The sequence below is a fragment of the Pomacea canaliculata genome, linkage group LG10 (assembly GCF_003073045.1).
Source record: "Pomacea canaliculata isolate SZHN2017 linkage group LG10, ASM307304v1, whole genome shotgun sequence".
Classification (NCBI taxonomy): Eukaryota; Metazoa; Mollusca; class Gastropoda; order Architaenioglossa; family Ampullariidae; genus Pomacea; species Pomacea canaliculata.
In genome coordinates this window covers 20814835-20829791 of record NC_037599.1, presented here as the reverse complement: position 1 = coordinate 20829791, position 14957 = coordinate 20814835, and the positions used below count along the sequence as shown (strand labels likewise).

Sequence of the window (14957 nt, the reverse complement as noted above, 5' to 3'; positions counted from 1 at the left end):
CAACACGTTTAATGCCAGCACCAAACACAAAAAGCGCCTGAAACAAGGTCCCGCTGAATAACAAACGAAAATAAAAGCGATGGATGATTTAATAATAGGGGTTACAACAACCAAAGAACAATGAACAAGGGGGAGGCTTTGCTTTAATCATAGTACATTGTACACGTGCATCTACAACAGAGCCCTGCCTCGCGTACTCGCACATTGAAGTGCTGCGTCTCTACGGACTCGGGTACCCAGTCCCAACAGCTGGGTGGACTGGGGAAAGTTTGCTGCACCACATCAGCGCTTTAATCGCTGGTTACGGGTCCGTGGTGCTGGTGTTTTCTTGCTTCTGACATCTCCAGTCAAACCTCTGGCTCACCTGGTGGTGAACTTACTGCTGGCATGGTCAACGTCACTATGACTTAGTACATTTTCACCGTGTCTGTCGAGAGACAGGAACTGGACGATAAGGCCTTAAAAAAAAAAAATCCTTGGTATTAAAAGGCGGTTACTAATCAGCATTCCTTGCCCCCCCCCTCCCCCAGCTCGCACGCGCTGTCACCTCGACGGCGAAGGGGTGGGAAAGGAGATGGGATTAAGTTACGGGAGCGAATTTATGAAGATAACAGGGAAATGAGGGATAGGAGTTGTTATCGAGATGTTTTGATACCACTGGTCCGATGAGACAGAAAGTACTATTTTATCAGCTGACAAGATTTTGTTAATATTTTGTGAGATAATGGCGTGTGACGGTGGTGGGGATTTCTAGCGTGAGATAAATTGAGCTCCCATCTAGTGAGCGCCTGCTAGCTGTAGGTGTACGTTATGTTGTGTCGATTTATCGTGGCCACAGCTTTGCTGACTCATGGCGGGCGCCCCGGTGACGCAGCAAACCTTTCTCCGTGACCTCGCCGCGCGCGCGTTGTCTTCTCGTGCACGCGCCAGCTGACAGCTTGCCTACCCTGCCTCGACAATCTAACGTACGCACGTCCCAGACACGTGTACTTGCGCAGGTTTGCGTTTTCGGACACTTTTTTTTTTTTTTTACCCGTACCTGGATAGTGAGATAGGTAGGTAGATCTGCCCCTTCCTATCTCTAGCACCGGACCACCGAGCGTCGCGACGGAGTTGACGGTGGCTGGGTTTTGTGGGAGCAACTTTACATTCCGTGTTTGTCAGCGTGAAGTAAGGTGACGGCACGGCAGTCGTACGTGCGAGTGGTCAGCGGGGAGTGTTCAACGTGGAATGCGCAGCAACGCCTATCAACAGCTGATCAAACGTGTGGCGGCGCCAGCTACGTAGTTGTGACGTAATGAGCGGGGAAAGGGGGCTGCGCCTCTTTTTAAATTTGCCACTTGCTATCACAGTAGCAGTTGCGTGCCTTTACCAATCGGGCCGAGTCATCTGTTCCAGCCTGGTGGTCTGTGGAGTTGTATTGGGGACTTCTCTCTGGTGACGAGAACAGCAGTGCATAGGCATCGCAACTGCTGCGTACTGACAGATTCAGGTGATGTTTACCTTCTACACACCTGGCCACACGGAAAGGGCCTCGTGTTTTCAAACTCAACATTTCATTTGCTTAGTATAGAGGCATGCTGCTTTCACGTTCGTGTGGCTGGGACGTGAACAGCCGATCCCCAGATAGAGGCTTGTCCGTCTGCAAGTGTTGTGTCACTTAATCCTCAACACGAGGATCATGTGTGTCAAAAAGACAAAGGAAGGTGTCGACAGACTCATCAGTCGTTGGACAGATTACAGGGAAGGAAGATACAAAGCTAATCATGAAAGCGGTTATATTTTACAGATCAAAGGTAAGCAGTTTGCACACATCGTTACATGTTGATTCTTCCTCCATAGATTGCTTGTGCTGTTTGAGAGAGTACTGGGAGCAGGCGTAAAGTTCGGGCTGGATGCTAAAACATAACAGCAAGTTAAGCTATTGATGTAGCTAGCACGACTGTGCATCCGGCCCTATGTGTCATCTGATTCAGTCACGCTCATCGAACGCGGGGACATGTCGAGTGACATCTGTCTCACTACTGACGACCTAAATAATCAGCGAATTGACGACAGGAAGAGATGTTGGGGAGACTGCTACCGGCGAAATACCTTTCTCTCGCCGCCAGCCTCAGGTAAAACACGAAGCAAGACGAGGCACTCGTGTGGTATTGCTGATGTCAGCATAGCCACTTATTAGCACAGTTCTGTGCCAGAACAACAGCTACCTGGTCCGCTGCTTACAGCTGGTGATGCTAGCTATGTCCGTGCACATCAATTTTGCCGGCAGCAACAGGTGTTTACAAGCTAGTCCCTAGCAAGCGATGGTACATTGGGACAGAAAGGAGGGGGGGTAGCTGTTCGAATCGGAAACCTAGTGGTTAGAGCAACAGAGCGTGCACATTAGTTTTACACCTCTGATCCCCATCACTACCATTCAGAAGACCTAACTGTGCAAAGTGTACCTGACGTCTTGGAAGGTTGCAGAAGGTGAGGCAGCGAGGAAAAGCACAAATAAATTGTCTGGTCCCAGCGATTATAAGGAGCAACCTTGGCTCAATAAGTAAAAGTATAATTATACGTAGATCTCTTGGGTCGGGTTGGTGGGTCGGGGGTGTTACACCGAGCCTGCAACTAAGTCTATATCACGACAAGGCAGTCAGCCCTGTAAACAGATGCCACATGCAGAGAAAGAACAGCGTGCCCGAGACGAGAACTGAACCCCAGACAGCCAACCCTCGCTTGGTGACAGGCGCTAACCGTTGCGACACCAGACCGCCCTTTCTAGCTCAGGTTTGATGTAAGAGGATGAGAAAGTATGATCACCAGGAGATGGGGAAATGAACGGAGCAGTCGGGTGGTCAGCAGGCGTCATTGCGGGGCCTCGACACACCGGTGATGACGCGGTACTGAGGCAAGAGTTCAGTCGAATTGTGTTTTGCTTAGTCATTGCCCAGGGTCATTCGCACTGGTTATCGTGCTTGCAGTTCGCAATGTCACTTGTCACCTGCCTCTGATCTTTCAGTACTTCTCGATATGTGCTGGGGGAAAGGAAGAGTAGAGAAGTGGGAATGACAAGAGGCCGTTGATTTCTGAGACCCACTCCAAACAGGGAAGTCCCCAAACACGTCAGCAACAACGCCGCAGATAACATTTAATTTACCTAAGTAGCCAGTATCGACATCGTTATAACCCAGTTAATTGCTCACCTTTGGCAGGAGTGGTTGCGTGACATCAAGCAGAGAAACAAAGCACGTGACAGTTTTTGGTTTTTTAAGATAACATTTTTTGGGAGGGTCAGAAAAAGTAGCCGTAAATGTTGTTGTGTAAGTACTGGAGATGACGTTATCGGCAGGCGGGTAGGTGTTTGTCTTCTGTATTGCGAGCACGCACCTCTTGTCCTTGATGAGGTTCTTCGCTCGACCAGAAATGTGTTTTTGTGTAGATCCGGATGAAGATATTACCTGCAAATTTTAGAAGTTATTGCCACGTTCCTCAGTTTTATTACCAGCACACCATCTTGATGGGTGCCTCATGAATCCAGACGAAGGACATTTACAGGTGCCGCGGAGTGGTGTTTCTATGTATATATAGAGAGACAAGGTTATCGGCAATACAGTTTTTTGGGGGCACGTTCGTGGGCTATATCACCTGCACACCTTTTGTCCTGACAAGGTGAAGGCTGATTGCAGGTGACCAGAATAGTGTGGTGCGCCAAGGGTGCTCGTCATATCCGTTCAAATTTATGATCGCTCGTCGCAGTCAGGCTCGTACAAGGTTTGTCTTCGTACATAAGCATAGTTTCTAATGTTGGACATGCATTCAGTCCACACACACACTGCACAACAACTGGGTTGGATGTTGGCGCCTTACGTGGATTATCACGGTGAGCTGGTCTAGCCTGGTAAACAGGAGTAACATCTAGACTCTAGAGCAGGGGTGGACAAAGTTTTCTTTTGCGGGCCGGTCTCAGAATTTTAGTAAAACACCAAAATCACAGGCCTGGTGACTACACAACAAACCTAGTGATCGTCAATGGACAACAAATGACGTTCACTTATCGAACTTATTGTGTAAAGTAAAGCTGTTTGAATTCTCAACACGAATTGTTAAAGCCAGACTTTCCTTTGAAGGCAGCCTAACCGATGCTCACTAACGACTACATCAGACATGTCAGCCGTGTTGTTATCTTTGTACTTTGTGTTAGAATGTTACGGGCTGCCGATTTCTTACGCTGTTGTACTTGGTAAATTAAATTTCAATCAAATTAATTTAGGCTAAAAAAAAAAAATACAAGTGCACTTATCATTTTTGCAGACGGGCCGGTCCAAAGACGTCCGCCGACCATAGTTTGCCCAGTCCTGATCTAGAGAGAAATTACTTGTGTCTGAAATCTGAACCTCACGGAGTTGGAAGCAGTTGAGCACTGCGTCACCGAGTCGCCCACAGACAGGTGCAGATGGAGCTCGTGAGGTTAACGCAAATAAATCAGGAGTCATAGTTGATTTCTGTTATATAAATAAATGAGATTCACTGTATTGACGAAACACCGCCGGAGGCATCATCCACAATTATCTGTTGCCGAATCTTCTGAGTCAGAACAAAAGCTTTCTGGTCCTCTGTTTACATCTGATGGTAATAGCTTTGTCTGTTCGCGTCAACAAGTTTAACTGAAGTAAGGGATGTGTTAGAGGCGATAACTGTTTAGCCATGGAAACCAGCCAACGGTCACTCTCTGGCAAAATCCTGTTAAGTCGTCATTTTATGTGGAGATGACTGGAGAATCAGAGACATAGATATAAAAAGGCAGCATTTTGTTTCACGAAACTTCGATCGAAGGAAGCTGATGGAAAGCATGCAATGCTAATTTGATCATTGTGTCGGTAAGGTAGGGGCGGGGCTGGGAAGAAGAAGCTTGCCAAATTCTGCAACTCTCTGTATTGTCAGAGGTGACAAAGCCGGTGTCTAGACATGTTTGGCATAGGTCGACCAGCGCTAGCGTGGTTGCCAATCTTACACACCCATGCATCGCGTTTGTACTTTTTTTTAAGTATTTTTGTGTTCTGTTATCGACTTCCAGGGAGAGCTTAGCAAGCAAATCAATTCGGGAATTCGCATAGCTAGAATTTGCAGTGAGGGAAAAACCCTCCCATCGCCGTGCGCGAAAAAAGAGAGAAGGATAGAAATCAATTCTGCAATGTTATCGTCTTCACCTTTCTAGTGTTTTCTTAGTCTGCACAATGGAGGCTGCATTGTCATTCACGTGTCAAGCGTTTTATCAGTGGTTCTTTAGCTTTGTGTTTATATTGTACGGGAAAGAGTCACAGATCTCCAACAAGCGAGGGAATGTGTGAACGATGTATGTAGATGGTTGTTCTGCGCATGCTAACTCATTTACGAGCAGCGAAGCGACGTGACAGGTTCCCTTTAATACCTGGTCTTTCGGGCTTCTTGACACTAACACAGAGTGCCTAGAGAGCCATCATAAAGTTACCTAAGCTCCGTCAGTCTCTTCCATCCCCAACTTCATTCTCTCAGTGTCGTGTAGTCAGCACAGCTGTATAGAGCAGCGTATGGAAAACTTGTACTGCAACGGCAAAGGCACCCGGTAGGCTTACCCGTTGTGAGAAAGAGATTAAGATTTAAGCGACGAGAATATAACATGATTCAGGGCTGATGTCTTCAAAAACAAACTTGTTCTTGTTTTTCTTTAAATCTCAATCGCTTTCTCACAACGAGAGGGTCACTTTTGCCGTTGCATTACAAGTTTTCTCTACGCGTCGCAAATCTCAGACTCTATACTGTCGGTACCAGACCTGTCGGCTTGGTGAATTAAAAAACTGCCTGGGAGGCGACTTTCTCGACCTCGCCGCAGTAGCACGCGCCTTGCTTTACCTAGAATACAAGTCTTAAACACACACACAACATTCACATACCATCACCACCCCTTCTGTTTTTGGTGTAGGCATTGACGCTGCGCCTTGCTGTGTCCGCGGCGGGACACTGTGTAAAGCGCCAGTTCGCGACCGTGCACTTGCTAGACACTAGCATCACGACGGCAGATGTTATCTAATGGCAATACGCCGGTCTGGTTTGAAACTGACTGCGACGATTCTAACTGTAGATCACCTGTTTTAGATACTTAATAGAGAGATAGAAAATACATTGTTCCTTGTTAATAAATCCTGACTTGGTGGACAGAGCGTCGTGCATGAGTTAGATTGTCGTCTGCTGTCAGTACTTTTCAATAAAGAGAATGAAATGCCAAAGGCGAGGGTAGGGGTGGGAGGGGACTAGGGAAAGGGCAGAGGAATATACCACCTGCATGTGAGTGCGCACATGCAGAATCATGATATTATTAAGACCTTTAAGACTTCGTAAAGAGTAGAAGTCGTAGCTTGCTGTTAATAAAATAAAATGTTTCTAATATCCAATGTTGCAGAAAGCCAGAGCTTGGAGAATGGCGAGCCTTTGTAGCGGGCAGCCACTTGGGGCGTAGGAGGAGGTGAGACAAGAGCGCGGGGGAAACGGCAAGGAGGGAGGGTACCTGACCAGTGTCGCCAGTATCGTTACTTCCGTCACCAAGCGCCCTTTGCCTCTTTCCAGCTATGGCCCAGGTGTCGAACTCCACGCCGTCGTGCTACCGGCCCAAGCCCATGATGACTCAGAAACCGGCCGACGGCAGCATGCATTTTAACATCATGAAGCACCCGAAGGAGGCCATGGAAGTCATGAACACCCTTCGTCGCGCGCGCAAACTGTGCGACGTATCGTTGGTGGTGGGCACGGAGACGCTGGCGGCCCACAAGCTGGTGCTGGCCGCCGCCTCGCCCTACTTCAAGGCAATGTTCACAGGTGGGATGCGTGAAGAGGAGATGTCTTCCATCCCTCTGCACGGCATCTCACCCTGCACCCTGGCCATGCTGATCGACTTCGCGTACACGGCGGAGATCCGCATCTCAGAATCCAACGTGTGCATGCTGCTTCGCGCTGCCACCATGTTCCAGATGTCGCACGTGGTGGAGGCCTGCAGCGTCTTCCTGGAGCACCAGCTGGACCCCAGCAACTGCATCGGCATCGCCGAGTTCGCTGCTGAGCACGGATGCATGGAGCTGGAACAGAAGGCGCGCAAGTACATCCACAACCACTTCTGTGAGGTCATCAAGAGCGACGAGTTCCTGACCCTCACTTACTGCCAGGTCATCGCCCTTCTCAAGCAAGACGAGCTGAACGTGCGGTGCGAGACGGAGGTATACCAGGCCGTCATGCGGTGGGTGCAGCACGAACTGGACAAGCGCCTGTGCAAGCTGGAGTCGCTCTTGTCCGCCGTGCGCTTGACTAGCCTGGCCCCGTGCTTCCTGGAACGGCAGCTGCAGCACTGCCCGATTCTTAAAAAGCGACCACAGTGTTTACAGACGCTGTCGGAGAAGCTGAAGAAGCTTAAACTGCACGAGCCGGGATGCGATCCGCCACGTAAGCCCTGCTCCCCGCAGGTCATCTTCTGCGCCGGCGGCTACTTGAGACAGTCGCTGAGCAACTTTGAATGCTTCAACCCCAAAACGCGGCAGTGGCAGCGCCTGCCGGACTTGTCTACGCCGCGCAGCGGGCTGGGCGCCTGTATCGTGCGCGGCGCCATGTACGTGGTGGGCGGTCGTAACAACTCTCCGGATGGCAACATGGACTCCAACGCCCTCAACATGTACGACGCTTTGCGCAATATGTGGGTGCCTCGCTGCCCCATGACCGTGCCCCGTAACCGCGTGGGCGTCGGAGTCATCGACAACATGATCTACGCGGTAGGGGGTTCGCAGGGCCAGGCGCACCACAACTCGGCGGAAAGGTGAGCGCAGTCGCCTTCAGGAGGAATAGACATTGATTACAGCTTTCCTTTGTGTGATGTCAGACAACACTGCCCTTGTGTGATATCAGACATTACTGTCTTTGTTTTTCATTCCCCATGCTTCCATTCTGTCTATTCCACCCCTTATCACACCTTCAAATCTATTTCCTGATTTGCAAGATGCACTTGAGCTTTTTCCTGCTTGGCTCTGTATTTACCTTCATTACCCTTTTTCTCTCTCTGTCGCTGAGATGGAAGGTAGTCTTAACACTACACTGCTGAATGAGGAATATGAGGGAGAGAAAAAGCTCGCTAAATAATAGTTTAAGGAGAAGAGTACCTGAATAAGAGGAAAGGCCTTGTAACGCTAATTATAAGGTGTTAACGTAGATTTTAGGCGCTTTATAAAATTAATTCATTGGAAATGTTAGCGTTCTTTTTAATTGTCATGTTGTTTGCCACGTAAACGTTCGTTGACTGCCAAATGAGTTCTTTTAGAAGTCATTAGTGATCTCATGGGCCAGTGAACCTTTGTTGGTTGTCGTGTTCTTTTACTGTCGTATAATCGTTAAATGACCATGTGAGCGGTCATTGTCATACGAGGCTGAACACTTTTGATGACTTGCGGAATGAACGCTTTGTCAGGGTAAATCGCATAGTGAACGCCTTTGCCAGGCGACTGGCAGTGCGAATACTTTTTGTCTGACAGCTCGTGGTGTGAACGCTATTTGTCGGCAGATTCACTGTGTGAACACTTTTTGTTGGATAGCGCGTGGTGTGAACGCTATTGGATGGCTAGACTGATTCTGGGCGCTCAACGTATGTCGACGTATGTGGCTGTGTATCGCGAGCGTTCCCTTCAGCCGCATGAACTGCACAGCTGGCCTTGGGTGAGCTTCGGCAAACCCTGGCTGCGTACTTGTCCCATCACTTACTATGGCAGGTGGTTTCCGAGATTATGTGAGACGACCGTCGTACTTCAGTGCCTTTTTCGGTACCTACCGTCGATCACGTACACTTGTACATGATACCTTTCGTGGCGTTGTGCCATGTAACAGATACACAGGGCGTGTTGAGCTGCTTGTGTCACATCGTCATAGTGTACAAGAATGTTTTTCGCCAACTCATGACTGGTAACAGATTGTTAAATTTAGATCCTGTACCTTTCTTTACGGCCGGGTTAGGGCATCGCCTACCTACGAGAGCTCTGCTGAAGATAAGCCGGAACAGATTTGTTTTGCTTCGTCACCGTTGCTGATACTAAACGTGCACGATTCACAGGTGTGTGACCCATCACCTTGCTACTGCACACCTGACCTTGGTACTGGCCGAGTTAGGAGGACAAAGGGGAAGAGATGTTAGCGAACTCGTGCACCTCGTACGAAATGTACTGCCTGACCTTGGTATAGGGCAGTGTCGTTCTATTTTGATAGCCAAGTACTCGACCGTAGGAGTGCGCAGCGTCACATGATCACTCTTTTTCGTTCACTATACTCTGTATGCTTCATCATGCGTCCATCTCAAACAAGCACACACCTCTCTCTCACACACACACAGAGTGTCCCAATAATAGTTTTATGTCATCATTGAGTAGCAGTTGCTGCTTGTAAAATAACAGATAAATGCATGGGCGTTTTACTTAAATCGCTAATAAAGAGACCATTTGAGTTCTTGTTGTCTTACAAGACATTGTCGTTTAATACTGAAGAAATGGGTACTGGTCTTTTAAATCTCCTGCGCATATGCTAGCTTTATTATTATTTATTGTAAAGAACATAACAGATAACATAAAGATGTTTCTTTAAATATTTCCTTCGTATAAGTGTTTGCCAAGAGATTGCCTTTGTTGCTGAAATTGCACTGCCTCTTCACAGTGAAATTGCACTGCCTGACTTGTTATAACATTCACCACATCCTCTTCTCTTTTTATTTTTATGTGTCCCCCACTCTGCTATTGAAACCACACCCTCCCTGCCATCCCATCTGCTTTTCTATCCTGCCTTTCTCCCCATTAACAGGAAAGTACAGGTCTTACATGTTTACATGCTTTAGAACAGCAAAGAATAGGAAGATAAGAGGTGGTGCCTTGCAATTGCTTAGTGTTCAGATGTACAGTCTTCAGCTATGTGTCTAGATGTCTCAGGAAGGGGAGCTGAGGTGGTGGGGTGAATGAAAATTACAAAAAGAGGCCACATTCAATCAGAAGACAGGACTAAAACTTCCATTGTGAGAAAAAGGAGTGATAAGGAGCTCATTTTTGTTTTCCAATCTGAGGTGAGAGCTGTCTTGATCTTGTGGAAAGCTTATGCTAGTGTATGTCATTAGGTATGACCCAGAAATGGATACTTGGACACCCATCTGCAGCATGTCTACTCGACGTATTGGAGTAGGCTGTGCAGTGTTGAACCGCCTCCTCTTTGCTGTGGGTGGCTTTGATGGGCAGAATCGCCTAAGCAGCGTGGAATGCTATGATCCTGAACGGGATGAGTGGACAACAGTAGCGTCCATGAACACAATGAGGAGTGGGGCAGGTGAGACACTTTGTCATCTTATTCCTTAAGCATGCGCTGTATCCATTGGACACATACATCCTGCTGTTGATACACTGCTGACATGCATATTTTATGAAGCTGTAGCATGCACTGGTTTCAGTGACTTCTTGTGATTTGCAAGGCTGTATTATGCTGCCAAGATGCATGATGGTGTCGTGGTCAGGCCTGGTTAGTCATTTGTCATGCTGAGTATGAACTGTTTGTTTTTGCTTTTTATGTTTCAGGTGTCATTTCCATGGACAACTATGTTTATGCTGTTGGGGGCTACGACAGCAACTGCCAGCTGCGCACTGTGGAGCGCTTCAGTCCAGAGGCCAACAGATGGGAATTTGTCTCCCCCATGAACAGCCCCCGCTCTGCACTAAGCGTAGCTGTTGTGTGCAATAGGCTGTATGCATTAGGTACATAACAGTTGCATTTGCATGGAACATCTGTTGACAGTCATATATCCTGGTCGTATGCCCACCAGCAGCCATGCAAGAGCTAACATCCCCGCCTCATCCCAACCTTACAAACTCTGTCTCTGAGACTCTAAATATCTTTTACATGGAAGGATGGTGATATGGTCTTAATGCTTGTTTACATGCACTTGCTTGCTAGTGCCACATTGATGTACATTTCTGTACTATCTTTTGCTTGTTAGACTCCAAGATTTTCAGACTTTTTAAAAAGGTGAATATAGGAGGATGTAGGTGTATAGCTGATAGAAGGATATAGAGGACATTTGGGTTCCTATCCCTTTGTAGAACAGATAAAAAAACTGTATATGGAGTGCACATAAGGTTAGTGTGTTACCCTTACTAAAGATTATTTTTGCTTATTTTCAGGGGGTTATGATGGCACAGACTTTTTGACTTCGGTTGAATGTTACAACCCAGATACAAATGAGTGGACAGAAGTGACAAACATGCCATGTGGCCGCAGTGGTCATGGAGTAGCGGTAGGGGCAGAACCTCCACTCAGATAATGTCACCATGAGTGCCTCCTGGGACTTGGACAGCAATGATCTCCCAGGGGCACCAATGTTATAGAACCATAAATCCCAGGATGGAACAGTGCTTGTCATCTCACGTTTATGCCAAAGTTTGAAAGGTTGCCGGTGGTGATGACAGAGGACCTATAGGACAAAATTGTCCTTAACAAACATACGTTTACACTTTGATATTGTTGTAAAATGTATGACTTCTTTGCTCCACGAATAGGATGTGTGTATGCTGGTGTGTGGTTCTTTGTTTTTTTTATCAAATGGAATGATTTTTTAAAAAGTGAACTGTTGAATCATGGGGAAAGGGTAAATTTACTGTTGATGATCTGGTGTATGGGTGGTGTTTTGAAAATACTCTACCCTGACTTGGCTAGTGCTGCACCTTTTACCTGGCAGCTTGAAAATAGATGATTTGGTCACACAACTATTTCAGTGAAACTTTCCCCATGTTTTATATTGCAAAATAAATAACTAAGCCCTATGTCACATTTTGGGTGAATCTGTACATGGTAGCTCTCCTAACTGGTCCCTTTAGTGAGGAACCGCCACTCACCCTCTGCAGCTAAAGAGATCAGTTCTTCCACTCGGATTGTTTGTGCCCTGCACGTAGCATGGACATACATCCTAAAGACTCATGGCAAATTTTTTTTTTCTTCAACTCAAACCTCCTCAACATTCACTGCTTGAAGAATTCTGTGGCAATGGTGCTTGTTGCTGAAATAGTTTGAATACATCCACTTGACTATGAAGGTGATGTTGAGTCAAGGTGAGAGACTCGGGGAACTGAAAAAGACTGAAGAATGTTCTGGTTCTGTATCATAGCCAATGTCTTTCACAATCATCTTGTTTTCTCCTCATTTTTTTCTTCTTTGATATTTTTTCACCCTCATTAATGTTTACATTTTGCAAATGTCTACACAAATATAGATAAGTTAGTGCTCCTTAAAATTTTTATTTCACACAGATGTATTTTAAGACTTAACACTAAAACAGATTCAGTTTGTGAAACCATAATTTATCCTTCATTATTTTTTAAGCTCATATTTATTTTGTTCTGTCTCTCTGGTTTTACTGGTGTTTGTTTAAATATCCAGGGTCAAATATCTAAATATTATCAGATGCATATAGTTCTTGTATAGTTCTTTGTAGGTTGCATTTGTGGGCATGCATGCTTGTGCATATGGGTATGTGTGTTTTGACTTGGTCCTAAGGTTTTGTATACATGATTTTCTAGTAGATAAGTTGTTTCCACTGCACAGCTTTTATTTTAAAATTACAACAAAAAAATCTCTTAAGCTTTATAATCCAATCAGACAGTAAACACTAATTTCCTAAGCTATTAGTCCAATCTTGGGATAGGTCATACATTAAGCTAAATATGTTGAATCTTTTGTGCATGACATTCCTATGATCTTCCCAAGAATGAGAGATGTGTCACCTGAAGACGTCAGTTTTGTGTCTGGTTTAGCTCAAGTGGGTCACTTAAAACTCATTTTCTTGTCTCATTTGGTGGGAGTGGAAAGCATGACTGGTGAAACTGTCACCATAGAGAGACTGGAACTACACTGCTTCAGAGACTGCAGCTGAGTAATCTTCTGCTTCTTTGTAATGTCCTTTGCATTTTTTAAGAGAACCGATTGTCCCCACTCCCTCTTCTTAAAGAAAAAAAAAAAGACAACACTTGCGTCTAGCAGTGTCTCTGTTATTCATGTGTAATTGTGCTTTTCAGTCTAGGTTATAGCTAACTGCTGTTTGTGTACTGCCAGTGTCTAGCTAGGTACACATTCCCGGTAAGTGTGAGTGTCCATTACTGCAATATTCAGTATTTTTACTGATTTGTTGCTATCAGAATACATGCTTTTGAATTTTCAACATGAGGAAAGGGAGTAATATGTAGAAAATGAACTGAAATTTGGACTTTTTTTTTTTTTTTGAAAGTTCATTGAAAATTATTGTTTCTCATACCAACTGTAAGATTTTGGTTGGTGCTATTTGGTTGTTTAGCATGACATTTGGCGTTTTGTTTTAGCTTTCTTTCACACCCTTTGTGTTTGTTTCTTGTTCAGTACTTAAGATTTTACTGAAGCACCTGCTAATATGCTTTAGCTATTAAGACCTTTCTTGTACAAGAGTACGGCTTCCTTGGCTGTTCTGAACTTTTTGACCATCACATTTGGCTAACTGGTTGAATTAAGTTTTTTGGGCTTCATCTGCTTCATCATGGTACATTGTCAGTTTGCAAGAAGGCATCTTTGTTGTTGAATGTTATTTTGGTCTTTCATATCCCATCATCAGGGAGTTCAGACTCTTGCCATTTTGTGTTCTATTTGGCCAGTGTTAAGATTTCCTTAGAAATATAGACATCACATTTCTATTAGTATAGGGAATAATCTTGCAGGTGTATGTTTTGATGCATACAGTTTTTATATATTTTATGTCCCTTCTGCAGGATGAGAATCAGATATTACGTGCAGTTAACCATGTACAGTTCTCTTTCACTGCTACTGCACTTTGTGACCAGGTACACCTCAGTAGTATATTTTAGGTCTTGGTTGTGACATGTACTCAGTCTCCGATAGTCCCACATTGTGAGATAAGGGTTTGTGTTGCATGTTGTCATTGTTTACAGAACATTCAGACCTTAGTGAGTGTGTGCCAACATGCATGAAGGTGGTGTGAGGAAAAAAGTATCCATTCTTCCAGCTGTTCCTCATCAGCTGTGGAGATACCTAGTCTTATCTCTCTGCTGTTGTGCAAAAACATAAGAAGACAGCTATTCTGCAGAGGACAGAAAATTTCCATATTACAATTATGCGATTTGCATGCTTCTTGTACTTTTTCCATACTTTTCTTAATTTGTGAGGCACTGAACAGCTTTCAATTGAAAACATTTCTACTGTAGGCAGTATGTACATAAAGGGAAAAATAATTCCACCAATCAGTGTCACTTCTTCAAATTCTACAGTATTCAGCTGCATTTTTTTTTTTTTTAAAATTTGGAACACTGAAGTTTAGCAGGAGACATTATTTAAGTGGATACTAATTTGTAGAACAGAGAACCGGTCACTTGGGAAGCTTTTGCTACCGAGATTGTTGCCCCTTACTCCACATGAACAGATGTGGAATGCATGGTATAAACCAAAGTAAATGTTTGTCAATAGTCTGAGATGTTCAAATATAACAGCATCAAGTGACAGAAGTGAAGAAAATAATGTTGATAACATGTGACTTATAAATTTCAGAACGATTGCTACTGCGTGCTATATATCAATGTAATTCTTTTATCACCTACGTTCGTGCTTACCACAAGCGTTTGGGGTATTCTGGCCCTGTTTACAAGTGTGTTTATAAAATACTTCTTGGAGTGTGGTTGTATTTCAAACATTTGTTTGCAGACAAAAACCTACGCTGTAAGATGTGCATGTGTTTAACATTTCCCATGCGCATTTGAGAAAGCAAGACATGTTCGCTTCGGACAGTTTTCTTGGACCCATCCTTGTATTCTGATGTGACTGCGTTAAAAGCTGGACAGTGGAAGCTTGTGTTGCTATTGGCCTGCTATGTGAGAAGTATGAGTAATAACTGTCTTTACACTGTT

General features: G+C 45.1%; 1 protein-coding gene across 3 annotated transcripts in view; it reads left to right on the top strand.

Annotated features, from left to right (window-relative positions):
* Positions 1–14957, top strand: part of LOC112573324 (kelch-like ECH-associated protein 1) — a 22705-nt gene extending 7748 nt beyond the window's left edge. The window contains exons 2-6 of one of the 3 annotated variants that reach the window (XM_025253571.1): positions 4300–4435; positions 6425–7822; positions 10148–10353; positions 10599–10775; positions 11202–14957. In XM_025253571.1, coding sequence (XP_025109356.1) covers positions 6591–7822; positions 10148–10353; positions 10599–10775; positions 11202–11341 — 1755 coding nt within the window. In that variant the 5' untranslated portion in view covers positions 4300–4435; positions 6425–6590 and the 3' untranslated portion in view covers positions 11342–14957. Of the gene's footprint in view, positions 1–1116; positions 1797–4299; positions 4436–6424; positions 7823–10147; positions 10354–10598; positions 10776–11201 lie in introns of those variants that run through there. The other 2 variants (XM_025253572.1, XM_025253570.1) reach the window with 2 other exon arrangements.